Source organism: Aspergillus glaucus (genome assembly GCF_001890805.1).
Source record: "Aspergillus glaucus CBS 516.65 unplaced genomic scaffold ASPGLscaffold_4, whole genome shotgun sequence".
Lineage (NCBI taxonomy): Eukaryota > Fungi > Ascomycota > Eurotiomycetes > Eurotiales > Aspergillaceae > Aspergillus > Aspergillus glaucus.
Window position 1 is genome coordinate 422,840 of NW_019170456.1, and position 18,332 is coordinate 441,171.

At 49.5% G+C, this 18,332-nt stretch overlaps 7 protein-coding genes across 7 annotated transcripts; 4 read left to right on the top strand and 3 right to left on the bottom strand.

Moving 5' to 3' along the window:
* Positions 1-49: 49 nt before the first annotated feature.
* ASPGLDRAFT_23097 (putative RecQ family helicase RecQ) lies at positions 50-1,857 on the top strand (the record flags this gene model as incomplete). Its single annotated transcript, XM_022543243.1, has 4 exons — positions 50-129; positions 197-315; positions 395-429; positions 487-1,857. 4 exons carry the CDS (start codon positions 50-52, stop codon positions 1,855-1,857), a joined length of 1,605 nt encoding a protein of 534 aa, XP_022403736.1.
* Positions 1,858-5,195: 3,338 nt separating this feature from the next.
* On the bottom strand, positions 5,196-7,744 carry ASPGLDRAFT_1119234 (KH domain-containing protein). The gene is made up of 9 exons (XM_022539595.1): positions 7,254-7,744; positions 7,115-7,194; positions 6,895-7,056; positions 6,679-6,700; positions 6,561-6,613; positions 6,332-6,499; positions 6,038-6,246; positions 5,420-5,981; positions 5,196-5,355 (listed from the first exon to the last, which is right to left on the bottom strand). The coding sequence occupies exons 1-9, from the start codon at positions 7,459-7,461 to the stop codon at positions 5,332-5,334; spliced, it is 1,488 nt and encodes a 495-aa protein (XP_022403737.1). The 5' UTR covers positions 7,462-7,744; the 3' UTR covers positions 5,196-5,331.
* Positions 7,745-8,027: 283 nt separating this feature from the next.
* ASPGLDRAFT_120144 (acetolactate synthase regulatory subunit) lies at positions 8,028-9,061 on the top strand (the record flags this gene model as incomplete). The annotated part of the gene is made up of 2 exons (XM_022540118.1): positions 8,028-8,830; positions 8,884-9,061. 2 exons carry the CDS (start codon positions 8,028-8,030, stop codon positions 9,059-9,061), a joined length of 981 nt encoding a protein of 326 aa, XP_022403738.1.
* A 255-nt stretch (positions 9,062-9,316) lies between these two features.
* Positions 9,317-12,563, bottom strand: ASPGLDRAFT_43527 (uncharacterized protein). Its single transcript, XM_022545837.1, has 5 exons — positions 11,594-12,563; positions 10,582-11,538; positions 10,214-10,531; positions 9,986-10,160; positions 9,317-9,772 (listed from the first exon to the last, which is right to left on the bottom strand). Exons 1-5 carry the CDS (start codon positions 12,396-12,398, stop codon positions 9,430-9,432), a joined length of 2,598 nt encoding a protein of 865 aa, XP_022403739.1. The 5' UTR covers positions 12,399-12,563; the 3' UTR covers positions 9,317-9,429.
* Positions 12,564-12,955: 392 nt separating this feature from the next.
* On the top strand, positions 12,956-13,963 carry argB (ornithine carbamoyltransferase; the record flags this gene model as incomplete). The annotated part of the gene is made up of 1 exon (XM_022548759.1): positions 12,956-13,963. One exon carries the CDS (start codon positions 12,956-12,958, stop codon positions 13,961-13,963), a length of 1,008 nt encoding a protein of 335 aa, XP_022403740.1.
* Positions 13,964-14,002: 39 nt separating this feature from the next.
* On the top strand, positions 14,003-15,973 carry ASPGLDRAFT_1119890 (DUF3984 domain-containing protein). Its single transcript, XM_022539597.1, has 2 exons — positions 14,003-14,370; positions 14,420-15,973. Exons 1-2 carry the CDS (start codon positions 14,365-14,367, stop codon positions 15,686-15,688), a joined length of 1,275 nt encoding a protein of 424 aa, XP_022403741.1. The 5' UTR covers positions 14,003-14,364; the 3' UTR covers positions 15,689-15,973.
* A 2,084-nt stretch (positions 15,974-18,057) lies between these two features.
* Positions 18,058-18,329, bottom strand: ASPGLDRAFT_43529 (uncharacterized protein). The gene has a single exon (XM_022545838.1). It carries the CDS (start codon positions 18,257-18,259, stop codon positions 18,104-18,106), a length of 156 nt encoding a protein of 51 aa, XP_022403742.1. The 5' UTR covers positions 18,260-18,329; the 3' UTR covers positions 18,058-18,103.
* Between the last annotated feature and the right edge of the window lie 3 nt (positions 18,330-18,332).

An 18,332-nucleotide genomic window follows, 5' to 3' on the forward strand; every position in this document is an offset into this window, starting at 1 on the left:
AGCAACATGTTCATGTCCACACGTCCTGATCACGACCAATGACGCAGAGATGGCACCCGGTGCGCTCAAGCGTCGCACAGTGGACTTAGATTTCTACCTGCATCGAGTTTTTCGCAAGAATTCGTTCCGGTAAGCGCCCCCCCACCTCGTACATACAAGCACTCGAGACTGAGTAAAAAGCTGATATATTTGACAGACCCCTTCAGCGAGAAGTGATTACGGCTGCAGTTGAGGGCCATGATATATTTCTACAAGCGTCCACATCGTTCGGGAAGAGTTTGTGCTTTCAGTTGCCTGCTGTGGTCAGTCATGGCGGTTGGTTATCCTTAATCGATCTCTTGATGATGGACATTAACTGAGATGTAATGTGAATTCCTTGATTTGTGTTGAATAGTCACGGTTGTTGTGTGTCCTTTACTTGCGTTGATGGTAAGTCCCGCGGCTGCCGTATTTGACATGCTATGCAAGGTATTGATTGAACCATAGGCAGATCAAGTCAATGCCCTCCAAGCCATCGGAGTAGCAGTGGCGACAATCAACTCCACAACACCAGTATTCGAGCGACGTAAGATCACTGAAGATCTTCTCTCGGGGCACCCCAGAGCCCGTCTGCTTTATGTGACTCCAGAACTATGTCAGACGCAGACGTTCCGGCGGACTTTGCAGACCGTTCATGCTCAAGGGCAACTTATGCGGGTTGCCATCGATGAAGCTCACTGTATCAGTGAATGGGGCCATGACTTTCGCCCAGCGTATAAGGAGCTTTCGTGGTTTAAGACTACCTTGAAGGATCCAGTTGTTTCAATTACAGCTGTTACAGCGACGGCGACGCCACGAGTCCGTGCTGATATTATCAGCTTGCTTGGGCTGAACGCTGAGCAGATGGAAATATTCAACACGCCCTCTGCACGACCCAACATCCACTACGAAGTCAAATACCTCGAAGACTACGCCGGCGACCCGTTGGTAGCCGAGCCATTTCAAGTAAACAACCTCATCTCATGGCTCCTTTCCATCGACGCCCGCCGCAAGGAAAGATTACGCCCAAATACCACAAATCTCCCCCCAATATCCGGAATCGTCTATGTTTGCTTCCGCAAAGCCGCAGAAGAAGTCGCCAATGCCCTCACCCACTCCAGCAACGGCCGCATCAACGCAGTAGCATACCATGCCGGTTTCACTGCGGAAGAACGAACGAATATCCAGGCAATGTGGACTTCCCCACGACCGTTTCCAGCATCCGAACCGCAGGAACCAGATAAACCACCACCAAGCTTCTCCATTATCGTCGCGACGACGGCCTTTGGCATGGGGATTGATAACCCCTGCGTCCGGTTTGTGGTGCACTGGACTCCACCTAAGAGCTTTGAAAGCTTCGTGCAGGAATCTGGTCGTGCAGGACGTGATGGTCGAGCCGCTGCGTCGATTGTCTACTATAACGCACAGGAACGAGAGAGGATGAACGACCGACTCAAGCGAACAGCGCAGGACGCCCCGAATCGCGGGATAAAGAAGGCCACATCCCAAGCGAATCTCCAAGCGCAACTTGAAAGTTTCTCAAAGGTAGTACGGTATTGTGAGACGACGCATCGATGCAGACATGAGATGATCATGGAGCTTTTTGGGGACTACGAGCTTGAGAGGCTCCGTGCGAATTGGGATAACTCTGGGAATGGAGTTGTAAAGTCAGAGGAGAACTCGTCTCCGTGTGACTATGCTTGCGATATTTGCAAGGAAGGGCCAAAAGCGGTTGCTGTGCGTAAGTCGAGGATGGTGACTGAGAGTGCCCCAGAGGATTTTGTTGACCCGGGCATGGCGCAGATTATGCAGCTCATGTTTCCAAGGGCTTTTCGTTGAAGATATTTGAACTGATTTTGTTATTTGCTTCTCATATATGGTGTCTGGGATATCCTGGGTGGCAGGGTGCATTTTACGGCGTTGTTTTCAATTTACGAATAGCTGCTTCACGCATGCTAAAATTAGATCCAGCTGCTATTTTCTTCTCTTCCTTCTCTTCCTTCTCTTCCTTCTCTTCCTTCTCTTCCTTCTCTTCCTTCTCTTCCTTTCCTTCCTTTCCTTTCCTTTATCTCCTTTTCTGAATAAAGAAAATGACGTATTCACTCGTTTGATGCCTGTTCGCTTAGACTTTATATGCAGTCTCTCCCCACCATGACATCCGCCCCATTCGCCAACATCGCCCAACAGCCCATGATGGCGCTGGACAAGGAATCCAAAAAGGATATCGAGGCATGGGCTAGAATCGTCAACACTCAGTTGGGCAAGAAGCTCAAGGAATCTAATCTTCCACTGAAGGGTCTGGTCGCCAAATCTCTCGAGAAAGGTACGTACCGAAACACTTGCGATTTTCGCTAGTTACTGATAGCTCTCTACTATTAGATGACTTTCAATTCGTGCTGAACCAGCTTGCCATTCTCTGCGATCTTGGTGTTTCCCTGCCCTTAGACCAGACAGCTCCGTCAGAGATTGGAAAGAACTCGCGACGCCTAGCAAATCGCAGGCTTTGAAGATGATCTGTTGCGAATGTGGGAAGCAGTGATGACCAAGCCAATAGAGGTCCAGACTGCCTATGATGTGGTTTTTGCGTTCTTCAAGTCTTTGGAGAAAGTCATCATCACTCAACCACCAGTTCCTTCGATGAGATGGTGACCCCCGTAAGAGGAATCTCGGACTCCTGCATCAGAGGTCCACTTCGTCATATCTTTAACCATGCAAACGAGAATATACGGAGAGAATTGGAACAATCTTCATGTGATTCAATGGAAGAACTTCAGGCGGCTGTCCAGGACCTCGAAAGCACTTTGGCGTGTTAGGATCTCCAGGATAAAAAATGGCCCCTTCTTCATAATTGTTTTTAGTGGGGTATGGTGCTTGATGGAGGATGCCGGGAATGGGCGATTTATTGCGTTGAATCGGATCATCAGCTTGATATACCTGCCAACAAGAGAGAGCATCTGTGAGAGTTGGCCATTTCAAACACACAGCTATATGCAGGAAGAGCTGTGAAGACATAGTTGGACAAAAATATACGCAGCCATGATGGTTGAACCTCTGCATCATTTGTTGAAGGGGATGGTGGAGTACACCATGAAATGGTGTGTGATGCATGTGAGGGACCAACAACCAAGTTGCAAAAGGAAGCACGACAACTTGGATAAGGTCAATCCAGAGAATATGACAGGTACTGGACAGGTTGATGAAAGATTAGAGCATAGGATCTGGTATCTGTTCTTGTCAACAGAGTCGAAACTGGATGTATTGTTGTCTCCCGGTCGAGCTCTACCATTAGCATTTGGCCCCAACCGGCCCTCATAATACCTAGCGGTTCCACTCAGCGGTCCTCCACTGGATCACCGACCTTTATGCAATGAAGTGATGCAGGCAAGTCCTGATTGCCTGCTTAGAAGGACTTGCCAACTTAGATTGCCACCAGAAATCTACTAGCAAACCGTGCCTCGTCATGATCCACAAATGTGGTGGGACAAATAGTCTCGCCTCAATGGCTCCAGATTCGGTATCTTGTTCCTATTTCGGGTTACGAATTTCGAATTTCGAATTGACCGACAATCACCATGTACAGAATTGATGTTTGATGAGAGCCGATAACATATGGTTCCATGCAATTGCTATCGGGATCCTTCAAGCGACCTTTGAATACTGTAAGTCTAGCATGTCATGATGCTGACTGAATATTATCCATTTGGGCCCCGGATTGAATAATCTAACTCGCAGCATAGGCAACGAACGTGCCAAAGAATAGATGGAGGGTCATCGAAGCGAACCCCAGCAGAGAAGACGGCCTTCGATATAGGTAATAAAACGAATTACCGAACGCTTCTCGAGGGCGCGTGGCGGGTTTTGCTGTGAAGACAACTGTCGCAGACATGCATTTGTATTGGAATGGGTTTCTACCTACCTTTGACGGCCATGTATGGCCGCTGGTGCAGTCAACCTTGCGAAACCCTACCGCACTCGGCGGAAAAAGACAACCTGAATCGATGGAACAAGCGACCCAGGATTCAACAACTCATAACCACTTCGCAACCAGAAGACTTGTCGAGAGAACATATGGTATGGAAAGAAAAATTCTGCGGTTTACAATTAAATCGTTCCTTTCAGCTATGTTTTCGAATGATCACCACAAAGGTATAAGCTCGATTGATTCGACAAAACTGGACGCCTTAAACACGTATCAAGTGTGCGCCTCATCATGATCTTTGTCACTGCCTGCTGCGTCGTTCAGCGGCATTACAGTGCGCTCCAAGACAGAAATTGTATGACTTGTTCATACCATGTTACTGGGGCAAGCCAGACCAGCCGTACAATGCTTCGCAGGTGCCATTTTGGTTCAGGCCAAAAACAGGGACACTAGTTAACTCAACGCCACAAGGCCTTCTAAACGAGACCTTCTTTGATATGGGTGAGAAGAAACGCCCCTCAAAATGGACCAGGACTAAAATCAGATGCTGAAAGTACCTCTCATCCTTACTACATTGTCTGTCGCCCTCTAGCCCTAGAAATTCACCCGGCTCAGAGAAAGAAGACGAGGCAGAGACCCCGTCAAGAGATGTCCTCCATGCGCTTTTCAGAACTGGTCTTAGGAGACACAGTGTCAAAACTGTGGATTCCAAATGGTCGCTAGGTAAGCTTGCAATAAATGACTCTCGTCTTTTTTGAACAAAATAATAATGTTTTATTTTTCGGTCATTGTAGTATGAACTACGACATGCGTACGGATACCTGGTTAGGGTCCTACCGCAGGATAATCAAACAAGAAGTTGAAGCCATTCATAATTTCCTCCATGATCTCATGAAACAGGCCCGAGAGGATCATATCGCATTCAATCATGACACTGGCCTACTTCACAATGTTCTGAATCACGATCAGAGGGAGGAAATCAAAGCCCCAAAGGCGAAGGGCTCGGTTGCAGGCGAGTAGAAACCAATGATGGTAAGGTGGGAAGAGAGGAGCAAACGTCGTGAACGGCGGAAAGTTTCTGGCGGAAATATTTGGCATGTGGAGGATTTCTATGGTCTTAAAAAACGTGTTGTTCCGGGTGTCTATTAGTTTAAGGGATCTTGCAAGGTCCAGAATGGTATACATTAGCTATCTTTCTAGACTATTTGGCTGCACATACTTGGCTGCAGCTTCAGCCGCAAGCTAACCAATTGACAACCCCTCAGGGTCTTCAGAATCAGCATGTCCACATATAGTTCTTTGACGAACCATGCCCGCAAATCTACCATAACACAAAGCCACCCGTTCTAAGCAAGCCTCCACCCTTCCTGGGTCAAATGAGATCCAAGGTACAATTACAGACCCGGCGGCGGAGGAACCTAGATGATCATGTCAGTACATTGGTCTATACCACGGATTTAGAACAAAGACGTTGATACTTACAGCGCTGTAACCAGCACCTCCAGGCGGAGGCGGAGGGGGAGAACCAGAGCCTGGCGGCGGGGGCGGGGGAGCTTCGCCAGATGGCGGAGGCGGCTGTGGGGTAGAACCTTGCGATTGTTGCTGCTGTTCCTGTTGCTGTTGAGCATACTGTTGGTAATATTGATAATAGGCGACATAGTTCTGGTAACCGCCGTATGCAGCGTACGGGTCGGTTCCGTAGTATTGGGCGTATTGCGCACTGTAGTCAGCTGCGCTGGCAGCAGCACCAGCACCAACACCAGCACCGGCGGTGGATGCTGCAGGGGTGGCCTGTCCGGATGGGCTTTCCGTGGCTGGCGAGTATTGTTGTTGGTGATGGTTGTTGTAGCCGCCATAACCACCACCGCCGTATCCACCCTGTCCACCCTGTCCACCATGGTGACGATCTCCTCGCTGACCATAGCCACCACCGTAGTTGTGCTGGGGCGGGTTTTCCTTGAACCGTTGGTACTGTTCACGGACATTGGCGAGCAAGTCATCGCAGAGCTCTTTTGCGGTATTGACATCGTTGGGATCGGGTCCACTGCAGATAGTTAGTGAGGTGTAAATTGATTATCAAGGCATACATGCGATACTTACGCCACGTGTAGATACATCGGCTCATCACTTTCCCTGCCGGTGTTGTGCTCAATGAAGCCAGATCCGCGGCCCTTGATTTGGACCTTGCAGCGGGTTCTTTGCTGGATATGCTTCACATAAGCACCGCCCTGTCCGACTACTTGGGCGCGAAGGTTGAATCCGGGAATCGGTTCAAGGTCAACAGGAATACGCTCTTCGGGCCATTTGCGCTGTGACGAAATTAGCTTCCTCTTTAGCTTCTTGAATTTGCCAAGGGGCCAAAGAATATCCGCAGGTAGTAGGAGCATTTCATACACGACCATATTCATCACGTTCCACTGGCTCCGGTGGCTCACGTCGACGGAATCGTCGTTCATCGACCAGGTTCGGGAGTTCCTTCTGCATGAGATCATCGATGATTTCAACGGCCTTTTCGAGCCCGTCCTTGTTCGTACTCGTCACATGAAGGAACAGAGGGGGATTCTATGTGAGACAATGTCCATCAGCAAGCCGTATCCTAATCCACTGGAAAAGTATCACATACCGCGGCAGTAGCCAAGCTCTTATCCGGATAATAATTGCCTCGGGTCGTGACATCTTGAAAAGAAAAAGAGATGAGCTTCCTTCTATACTCAAAACAGCAGTGGACATGGAAGGCGTACCCGCGCCAGTTTCATCTTTAATCTAAATTCACGCAGCGGAGGTCAGCAGATGCAAATGAGGGTGTGGATGCTATGCGGTTTCGATTTGGGTAAGCATAATCACAACCACAAGGATTGGAGAGACAAGAAACCAAAAAGAGGAAAGAAAGGAAGCAGCTAGTAGGTAGCTGGCAGTAAATGCCTGGTGGATCAGCAAGTACAACAAGGAGTAATTACCATCTTTTGAGTAGAGCCTTTTGTGAGAGTGTAGCGATTGCGCAAGTCATTGATCTCGATATCCTTGATATAGTCTCCGTCAGCAACGTAGATTTCAGCATTCAGCTTTCCGGAAGCATCAACGTTCGACGGCGAGGCGGATTGCGGTGCGGGACTCGACGTCTAGATAAACAAGTCAGCGAGTGAACCAAAATTCACTGGCAATCCAGCGTATGCTTACCGAGCGAATTGGAGGCACATCGACATGCTGAATACCCTTCTTTGCCTGCAACTGAGCATTGATCTTGGCCGCGGCGGCAGCTGTATATCGCAATCAGCCCAAAACTTCATACCCAAATATGCAAAAACAGCGATCCTACCTGCGGCTGCGGCAGGGTCTCCACTAGATTTCTTTCCCGTGTCTGCACCAGGGCTTCCAGGTTCGCGACTTAGAGGGCTGCGAGTGCGAGTAGTTTCGGATTGTCGAGACGAGGGAGATCGAGAACGACGGTCGAAACGCGACGGGCGTCGGGGCTCTGGTTCCGTCTGGTCGAAACGGGAACGCTTACGGCGATCGTCGTCAGCCATGGCAGAAAAATAAGCTGCTGATAAGCCTGTGACAGGGAATGGTCGTAAGGATATGCGGAAAATCCCAAGGCAAGTGTACGGTGCTCCGTAGAGGGACTGCGAAAACGACGGAGAAAGGATTTGGTGGAGTCCGAGACGATCCCGGCGGACACTAAGTGAACTGATATGTACCGGAATGATACTCGGTTATGGGAGTACTATGAGCTGTAGAGTAAGTATAAGATGGTTAAAGAATGAGATGAAAGACCCCAGAGCGATCACCTGTCGCTGAGTACCCCGGCAGTCCAAATTACCAAGAAGGGATCTCAACGAGGCTCAACACAGCAGAGATCAGGTGCTGCACCCGCTAACCCCTTTAGGGACTCGCGGTACTGTCACCGCGTGACGAGCGATGACTCAGCGCTCCGACCTCGGGAGTTCGTCTTTTCCTTTCGATATAAAATGCGAGGCTTCGTGTTGGCCGCCGCATTAGTGCCTCATATCCACAGTCCTTGAATAGGAATTGACCTGTGCTCCCCCGTTTCTTCGCCTGCCAGCCATTTTCGCAGGCCCAGTTTCGGGTGATCATGGCTTTCCGACGTCCCTTGACGGCCGCGGCCGCGGCCGCATCGACGCTGTCGACCGCCGCCAGGACCGCTCCTCGAGCAGCCCCCGCTCTTCCCCGATTCACACTCTCCAGATCCTCGTCGAGTTCGACTTCCGCTCTTGCCTACAAGGCCTTGCACCGTCGCTCGCCTCTCCCGCTGCCCGTCTCGGATACCTCCCCGCAATGGGACGCTCCGACGGCCGTCTCCTCGATCCTGTATGAGACCCCCGTGGCGCCGACGAACCCGCCCAAGCGCCATGTCCTGAACTGCCTCGTCCAGAACGAGCCCGGTGTGCTGTCCCGGATCTCGGGTATCCTGGCTGCCCGTGGCTTCAACATCGACAGTCTGGTCGTGTGTAATACCGAGGTGGAGGATTTGTCCCGGATGACCATTGTGCTTCAGGGTCAGGACGGTGTTGTCGAGCAGGCTCGTCGTCAGCTAGATGATCTGGTCCCTGTCTGGGCTGTCCTGGACTACACGGAATCTGCTCTTGTGCAGCGCGAACTCTTGCTGGCTAAGGTTAGCATTCTGGGCCCGGAGTTCTTCGAGGAGCTTTTGCAGCACCACCGTGAGATTACCACTCCCGGGGAGACCTTGGAAGGTCACAAGGAGAAGAAGTCGATTGCGGAGATGAATGAGAACAAGGAATACCACCCCCGTCATCTTCCTCCCAGTCAGGCTCTGAGACACAAGCACGAGCACTTGGATGCTATCACCCGCCTGGCCCACCAGTTCGGTGGTAAGGTTCTGGACATTAGCACCAACAACTGCATTGTTGAAATGTAAGTTCATACCAACGTAACTCCGAAGAAATCTTAACTAATGTGATCAACAGCTCCGCAAAGCCCAACCGTATCGACTCGTTCATGAAGCTGATTGCTCCCTTCGGTATCCTCGAGTCCACCAGAACCGGTCTGATGGCCCTGCCTCGTTCTCCTCTTTTCGAGCCGGCTGAGGAGGCCGAGAAGGAGGCTGCCGATGTTGTCGATGCAAGCACTCTTCCTCCTGGTTAAACAGAACATGTCCGCTATGAGTTATTCTGTATGAAAAGAACATGAGCTGTATTTTTGTCTATTTATCCTGGTTTGGTTTGATGCCTACGCGCAACTGATATTGTAGACTTCCATTGTCTGTAAAATCCGATGTGAATTAATACTTTTCTTTCTTACCGCTTGGTGTGTATTGTATGGCATGGGATGATGGCTGTAGCAATGTTGACCGTGTCTATTTGAGATTGATATAAGAATACGGCCTTCAGTACCCAAAAAAAAAAAAAAAAAAAAAAAAAGCCCAACCTGAACGCCAGTGTCATGTCATATCCAATGAGTTCGTGTCCAAGAATAAAAAGAAATCCCAAGAAAACCCAAAAAGAGCAGAGAAATCAAAGCCGAATATGAGCTGAGATCCCCCTGCCTCTATAGTCGATTATAGTTCTATAGTGTCCAATCCGAACGCCAACTTCAGCCAATGTATTCATCTTCAAAGAGCCTCCCAGGGCCTCCTTGATAGCACCATAGCCAATGGTCGAGAAATCCAAGTCAACCGGCAGCCGGGGAGAGCGTGAAAGTCCCGGTGGTACATGGAAAGGAAATCGATAGTCAATTTGACCAACGGCCTCGTCATGCTCGTAGAATGCGGTGGCATTCACTGAGGTGATCTCAATCGTGGTTTTGGATAGGGGCGAAGATAAAATGAAATCGGCAGTTGATGAAAAGAGATGCAGCTGAAAGCACGCTCAAGGTTAGCTGTCCATGAGACGACTTACGTCTTGGGGAAAATGGATGGGGTATATCAGATATAGGAAGGTGAGAAATGCCCACCGAAAAGAGCAAATCAAGTGTCTTCAGGTATACGCAAAATCAAGCAAAAGAAGACAATAGTACCCTGAAGTTCAGGTAAGCTAGATTCAATAACAATCTCCGGGACAGGACACGTACATTGCGGATTGAACAAAGTGCGGCTTGCCATCACCATCGGTATCCTCGTGAGATCGAGGAACAGGAACATTCGGCACTTGCATATCGAATGCCAATTTAGACATTGCTTCACCGAGCTTGGGCAACGCGGGAATTGTGCCCTGGTGGGGCTTAATGGTGACAGTAGTATTGTAACCTGGCATCCGGTGTCAAAAAAAGAAGAAATGTTGGCAAAGGGTATCTACTCACCAGAAGCGTATTGTGACATCATTTCGCGACCAGCGCTTATGCCATCGGATCCACTTGCGTCCATAGGGCTCCAGAGAAAGTCGACCGGAATACCTGTGTTCACTCCAGGGACAACTGAGATATCACGAGTTGAGACATGAGCAACCGGAGTAGTGTTATAGAGCAACACGAAGTCTGCTAGTGGTACTGTTGCGGAGTACTCTGTCGGGTTTGTAACGTTTATCCTGGTTTTTATAAGAGCCGAAGATTCAGTGGTCGGTCCTAGTTCCAGAGACTCAATCCGCGGATTCAGTTGATTCAGGGATCCACCGTATGGAGCTAAAACATCAATCAGCTAATGGGTAGAGAGTAGAGATATGCAGACTTACGCTTAACGTCCACATCCCCCTCTGCTGGTATCCTACGTACAGCGACGTTCCCCAATCCTGTTGCGACTTCGGTATCCACAGCCGCGGCGATGTGAAGCTGAACCGATTTTCCTAGGAAAATCAATGCTTGGAGGATATCGGCCATGGCATCCTCGTCCGTGACTCTGAGCGGTACATCCTTCATGGCGAAGTCCACAAACAAAGCGGGGGAGCCATTTGCGTCTACCGTTCGAGTCGAATTTGCAGGCTGCCACTTATGCAGTTCCAGAACCCCAAGCTTCTTTCCGTGGTATAACACATCAGCATCTGCGCGAATATGTGGAATGTCCACCGTCAAGTTAAGCTGCTTTGGTAGATCAATGAGGACTTTCACCAAGGCCGAGACTCTGGGCGATGCTTCCGGAGAATTTGGATTCGCAAATGGGTCAGGAAGAGAGAAATGCACATTCGACATGGTGAAATTCTGGATAAGGTTGTCCAAGGCATGCCCAGTGAGTTGAAATGGCACTGTGACGCTCTTCAGAAGATCCACCATCCATAATGGCGTGCCCAGGGAAGCGCTCTCAGCTCCTCGGACATAAATTGTGGTTGTACGGCCGTTGACATAACTCCTCACAAGGAAGTCAAGCGGCGAGTCTTTCTGCCCCGGGCAAGTTGTCGTCAATTCTTCAGAAAGGCCTTTGATCAAGCCACCGACGTCCATCCTAGTCAATTGACCTGGGTCAATCTGGACTTCCTCGGTCCGGACATCTGCCACGGAGATATGGGGTTCACCTGGCGAGCAGTTGGGAACGAGGACTTTGAACCCAAGCGGGGGAATTCGGACGGCAAACGGAAAATCGAGCATGGCAGTGATGGAAGCATCAACTACCATTGCGCCCTTTTCCGCAGAAATGTCTTGGTCACGCACGATCAACTTGTCGACTTTGACATCAGGTATACGAGGGAAGTCGCTTTCTGTAAGTACTATTAGAATTTCTACTCAAAGCAATGGCAGTGACCCAATACAAACCTTCAAAAGCGATAGACTTGAAAACTGTTTGCCTCCCAAGGCTCAATAGTCCAGACTTCAGATGTAACGTCGCTTTCCCCTTGACCCGTAACTGACCAAGCCTTCCTTCCAGCCAATCCATGGCCACTGCACGGATGCCGGGGATATTCCCTGTTGCCAGATCGGCCAGGACATCGACATGATTCGTGTGTCCGTTCCGGACATTAACTTTAATCGACGGTAACGATGCGGTCCCAACGAGCACATTTCCGTATTCTGGCAGATATACTTCTAGATCCGACTGGCTGGTTTCGACCTCCCTTCCTATCCATGTGGCCATGCGACCAAGGTTTCGAACAGTCCCTCTTTGTACGCGATTGGCATCGACAACGAATTCCCCTTGTACACGAGCTCGAACTCCATCTGATGTTGCTGAATCAATCGATAGATGTGTGGGTTTGAATACGGTAGCCTCCTCGGCGTATCGCTTTACCGCAGCCGGAGCAGCAAAAGCAAATATCAGGACGGCCAGGACGGTTGCCAATAAAACCAAAGTAAATATGATCGGCCACTGTAACCGGGATCTAGACTTTTTCGAGACAATGTCTGAGAATGAAGAGCGACGCTGTGTTGTGTCCGTCCCATACGCCAACGCTTCATCATCGTCCCGACGGGCTATTAGTGGTGTCGATTCGGAGGCCAATTCATACGGTCTGGGTTCTTGCTCCATCAGAGTCGCCGAAGAGTCCATGACCGATGGAGGTTGAGGATTAGAGGATGATTCAGGGCCTCCGTCCAGCAGAGGTCTATCTTCCTCGTCAGCCATGACGCTGGAACGGGTGGGGAGAACGGGAGATAAGATGATATCGAGAGATAGACGGATAGGGAGTGGAAAGAGGATACAAATTGTACAAGTTATGGTCAGAATGAAGATGGAGAAACCGAGAGAAGAGTATACTCGATGAATATATAAGAGTAAGGATGATGATGTGATGTTGTTGAAGAAGACAGAAATGGAATAGTTGAAGCTCTCCCAGCGCCAACTGGTGATGGTCATCGACGTAAGGCGTATTGGTATTACCGGATGCATATATTACATACCAATACCATACCAACCCAAACATACCGTACGACGACCGCATCATTATTATTTTCTGTGCTGCATTGACTCATTTATTTTTGAACGCTTTCCGGCGCTCTTTTGAAATCTCTGGATTCTGATTGAATACAAAGCAATTGTTCTTATCAGATATCCACATTAACTCTCCTCCGAACGCTATGTCTTGCGGTCTCAGATTGGCCGCTGCCCGCACTGCCAGCTACAAGTCACTCCCGACCAGAGCTGTGCGCCAATATTCCTCCACCTCCCCCTCGTCGCCCGCCATGCCTCCCACTTCGCCTTTCGCGCCTCGCCATCTCCTCTCGATTGCCGACTTGACGCCCGCCGAATTCACTGCTCTCGTCCGCAATGCCTCTTCGCACAAACGGGCCATTAAATCGGGCACAATGCCCCAGAACCTGATGGGTTCGTTGGCCGGACAGACCGTGGCCATGATCTTCAGCAAGCGGAGTACTCGCACCAGAATTTCGACAGAGGGTGCCGTTGTGCAGATGGGTGGTCATCCTATGTTCCTGGGCAAGGATGATATTCAACTGGGTGTCAATGAGTCACTCTACGACACATCTGTGGTGGTTTCGTCTATGGTTTCGTGTATTGTGGCCCGGGTCAACAAACACTCCGATGTTGCGGATCTTGCGAAGCACTCGACTTCGCCTGTGATTAACGCCCTCTGCGACTCGTACCACCCGTTGCAAGCCATTGCCGACTTTCAGACTATCTACGAGAGTTTCCCGTCCAAAGGCCACAACCTGTCTAGCTTGGGATTGGAGGGATTGAAGATTGCGTGGGTTGGAGACGCCAACAACGTCTTGTTTGATATGGCCATTGGTGCAGCCAAATTGGGTGTGGACATTGCCGTCGCTACACCCAAGGGTTACGAGATTCCTCCTCACATGCTGGAGATCATCAGGAAGGCCGGCGAGAGTGTCCCCAATGCCGGAAAGCTGACCCAGACTAACGTTCCCGAGGAGGCTGTTAAGGACGCGGACGTGCTGGTTACGGATACCTGGGTGTCAATGGGTCAGGAATCTGAGAAGATCCAGAAGATCAAGGAGTTTGAGGGCTTCCAAATTACTGCGGACCTTGCGAAACGGGGTGGTGCCAAGGAACACTGGAAGTTCATGCACTGCCTGCCTCGCCACCCTGAAGAAGTCGCCGATGAGGTCTTCTACAGCAACCGGTCGTTGGTCTTCCCTGAAGCCGAGAACCGACTGTGGGCTGCCATTTCTGCACTTGAAGGCTTTGTGGTCAACAAGGGCAAGATTGAGTGAACGAAAATTATGTTATAAAATTCTACGATCCATCTAGTGACGGACATGATGGCTCCTGTATTTATAGCGTCACGAATCTACTTTTCCGTGGAAATGCGGGGATTTCCCCGGATTCTCTCTTGTATAAGTCAGCAAATTTTATGACATCGCATTTCTCTGGTTTTTCTCGTTAAGAAAGGAATAATCTGAACTAGTGCAGAACAAGTCTGTCTTTTTCTTAGGAACGTCCAGCGCATTCTGTTGTACAGCACTGTACAGCGCACATGTCGCCAGCTGTGCGCTTTCACATGAAAGTGCCTCGGGCGGAGTCTACTGTATTTCGCCTGCTCTTCCTCTTTCTCCCCGATTTTCACCTTTTCTAGCTCCAGGGATATTGTCACCATCGCCTAGACATTTTCGCAATGGAGGTATGTTACCCTTTACGCCCATCTAACCTTACATCCACTGACCAAACAGCGCTCCTCATCCCGTCCCGGCTTCCAATCCCGCCGCTCCTACCCTTCCTTCAACCACCTCTCGCTTACCCCCTTGACCCCCCGATACCCTATAGACGATGACGATCTCGAGAGCGAGTCCCAGGGCTACTACTCAGCGCGATCTGCGAGTCCAGAAACTGAACGCCCACCCAGCTCCAACGACTACACCAGCACCCCAAGACCCGCGTCATACCTCTCCAGCATGTCCGTCCCAGGAACCCCCGGCGTGTTATCGCAGTCACAGTCTCGCAGTACCTCCCGTACACGTACACGCCATGGCCGGAGCAAGAGCTCAAGTCGCATGCACCAGGATGGTACAAGGACGCCGCGCCGGTCTTCCTCGTCTCGCGCACGGCGCTCGGCCGATAGTGACTCGGAATGGATGCTCCGGACGGGGATTATGCTTGCCTCGTCGACGCGAGAGGAGAAGGGCCAGAGCTGGCTGGTGAAACGGGCGAGTTCGACGAGTCTGGCCTCGGAGGCTGCCAACAATAACTCCTACATCGAGGATCATGCAGCTGCAGCTGCAGCTACCGCCTCGTCGTCATCGCGGCCCCGCAGCAGTACTAATAGCAAGGCGGCCAGTCAGAAATCTCGCTCGGGGATGTCTACCCCGTCCAGACCGGGTTCTCGATCCAGCAGACGGGGTAGCAAGCCTGATCTGGCCACATCGGGTCTTGAGATGACATCCTCTTACACTTGGGTACCTACACCCGCTGGCGAGAAAAGCGAATTTACTCCGGACGCTGTGGACGAGCAGATCCGAGCTGAAATGATCAACATGCAGCAGGACGCTGATGTTGATGTGGACGTGGACGTGGACGATGGTGCATCGTCATCATCGCTATCTGCTTCCGACGCGTCCTCTGATTCTGAGGACGAGATTGACGAAAAGGAGATGCAGCGGTTGACGCGCGAGAGTGGATTCGGGCTAGGCAGCTGGCTGGATCGGATGGTTGAGTGGACGTTCTTTGGTGTCGATGAGTGGCCAACGTTATTCTCAGCTGGGCCTGATAATCGTGATAATCGTAATCCACCTGCTCCCGATGGTGAACGGGTCATGGAAGATCATCAAGTTGCACCAGAAGAAGCAGATGATAAGCATCTGGAAGATTATTCGGACATCGCTACGATCTTTAGCAGAGACGACGAGAATTTTACTCCAATGGTTGACAAGCCAGGAGATGTCGGAGGATGGGAGGATGCAAAATGGTTTCTCAAGGCTATCAGGCAGGCCTTAGTATTGTGATGCATTCGCTTTCTCAACGGTTATTTCCCTTTCTGTATTATTTTACGATCCATGACCATGACACTATATTCACAGCTACTTTATATCTACAGTAATTTAACTAATACCTTCCCTCATAAACACACTACCTCAAACACTGAATACCAAACAATAATTGCAATACTTGGCCAGGCAACTATGATACAAATCATACCTGCAGATTTGTATATTAAATGAGATCCCAGTGCCAATACATTGTAGCCTTCGGCCAGCTCAACATGCATATATTGACATTTTAGTAAGCGCTTATTAGTTGCCCCTCTGGAACCAGGTGTTCCGTACCCTGTGCAGAAAGTTGCCCCTCAACATGCCTTTCGACAGCGTGGTCCTTTCCCTAAAGATAGTTGAGAAATTAACAAATAGACTGGGTTGGACAGTCCCGATGGCGGCTCCCGGTTACAGTTCTTTGTAGTCTTGAGATAATTAAAACGGCTATAACTATACCGTTAAGTTGGTCATATCTGGTTGCCAGATGATAGCATCCTCGATGCGTTCGACGGACGATTCAAAATGTCGATAGCAGGCGAAAGATGAACGCAGTAATATTGAAAAGGAATGCAAAGAACCTATTGATTGACTGGGTCCAGTGTTCATTCATGTGTCTGGTATTATATAACGCCAGATCGACTTGGCCAGCGTATAGGCGAGAGACAATTCGCTGCTTGGAGCAATACTATAGAGTTCCAGGAGATCAGATAGCGTTATTACTGGGTTGCTCTCCACGACTTGAGTCTTCATCCTGTGGTTTTGGGCGAAATTCTCAAAATATCTCAATGCCGTCGACTGCATTCTGATACGCTGCGCTGTTCCATGCGAGGGCCGCCAATTCTGATCGAATATTGTAACCTCTGCTTAGGTTCTTTGTATATCCTAAGGCAGTTTTTGGGTTCCACAATAACTTGTTCCGCTGTCATTTGAAGTCGTTCGGTGGTATGCCATTGTCAGTCTCGACGTCTTTGCTTGTCTGTAGGGACCCATATGTTTGCGTCCAGGACGCGGTACTTCAACCGGCACGGTGGGCCCTAGGTTTCTCTGTTCAAGGTGTTCGAATGTGGCAGAGCCATGGCAGGCCTCGAAAGAAGCTTACCATGCAGAGCATCTTCATATGATATATTTTCTGAGGGGGAAGGGTGCATGATAGTAGGCTGTTTTCGATGATCAACCAAACATCATGGCGTAAACGAGTGCCTCCTTCACGAAGACGTTGTTTCTTTGGTTCAATGAAGACGTTGTGATGAACCTGAACGGGTTTCTTCATTGTCGTGTGTGCCCTTGTGCTGGACGACCGTGTTTCCGTTGAATCACGGTGGACATTTCTGGGCTAGGGCTTCAACGATTCACCTTTGACCTCCTTGTCACAATTTAGACCATTTCAATACCAACATGACATCTCGTGCTAACCAGATATCACGGTCGTTATGGAAATCGGGGAGGGATTCTGTCCATTCGGATTCCATGAAAAGTGTGGGGGTTCGATTGCCCTCTGGTAAGACTCACGCGTATGGCTCTTTCCTGGTTGATGTATAGAGCTAAAGGCCCATGATACCTCATCATGGGAGCAAGTATCTATTGGTTGTTGTCTTGTTAAAGAGAAGAGAGCATGCTGCTTATGAGACGCGGGAATGCTTTCTTTTTCCGTTAACAGTTGAGGATACATTTTGACGGCATCCACTAGCCAGGGAAAATGTGCCTCGTAAACTTTGTTCGGCATTATCTGAAGCCGTTTTCAGTATTCGAAGGTCTGTATAACCCCGTTATTGATAAGGGCGCTAAAAAAGACAATGTGCCATGGATAGTCATGCTGAAGTAGGCGAGATGGAAGGAGGCTGAGGGTGAGAAGAGGATGAAGTTGGTAAGTAGCAGGGCAAGGCAGACGAAAAGGAAGTTAGAGTACGGAGTAGTGAATGTTTCTAAAAGAGTAACGTAGCACATAGCCCTCTATGCGCCGTACAACATACACGGAGCCAGTGAGCTACGTGACGAGAATGACAAGATGTCCACTCCTACAGGAGTACGGTGTGTTATTTAGGAGAAGTAGTAAGCATGGCCTGATTTTATGATATAGACTCTACGAAATACTTTGTACAGAATATCTGACACATGAAATGGACACACATACTCAGCACATATAAAGGTGGCAAGATCGTAGGCTAGGAGCCCAAAAGAGTTTCATTCCACCGGGGCAACAAGTGAAACCTGATGAGTAACAGCTGAATGTCCCTCATGAGTAACATTCTGTTGCTGCCCAATTGTTTCAGTGACCAGCTGTGCTCGACTCAGTTGTCGCGCAATGAACAACCAAAAATACCTCTTTGAGACACGGGATACACAAGGTAAACGAATTGCTTTATGCTTAACTGTTCGTTTTTGCTATTTTTACTCCACAGAACCCGACCTACGGACAATTGCAGTATATAAACGAAACATCCAAAGACAAATAGAAAAAGCCATCCGGTGAGAGAATAAAACACAAGGGTATACAAAACAGGTGGGAAGAAGCATTGCAGGTGCAAGCTTAAGGCAGTCAAACATTTCTGAGCTCTTGACTTCCCGTATGCTAAGCAGACATGTATCAAGATATTAAGGAAAAAAAAAAAAAAAAGGG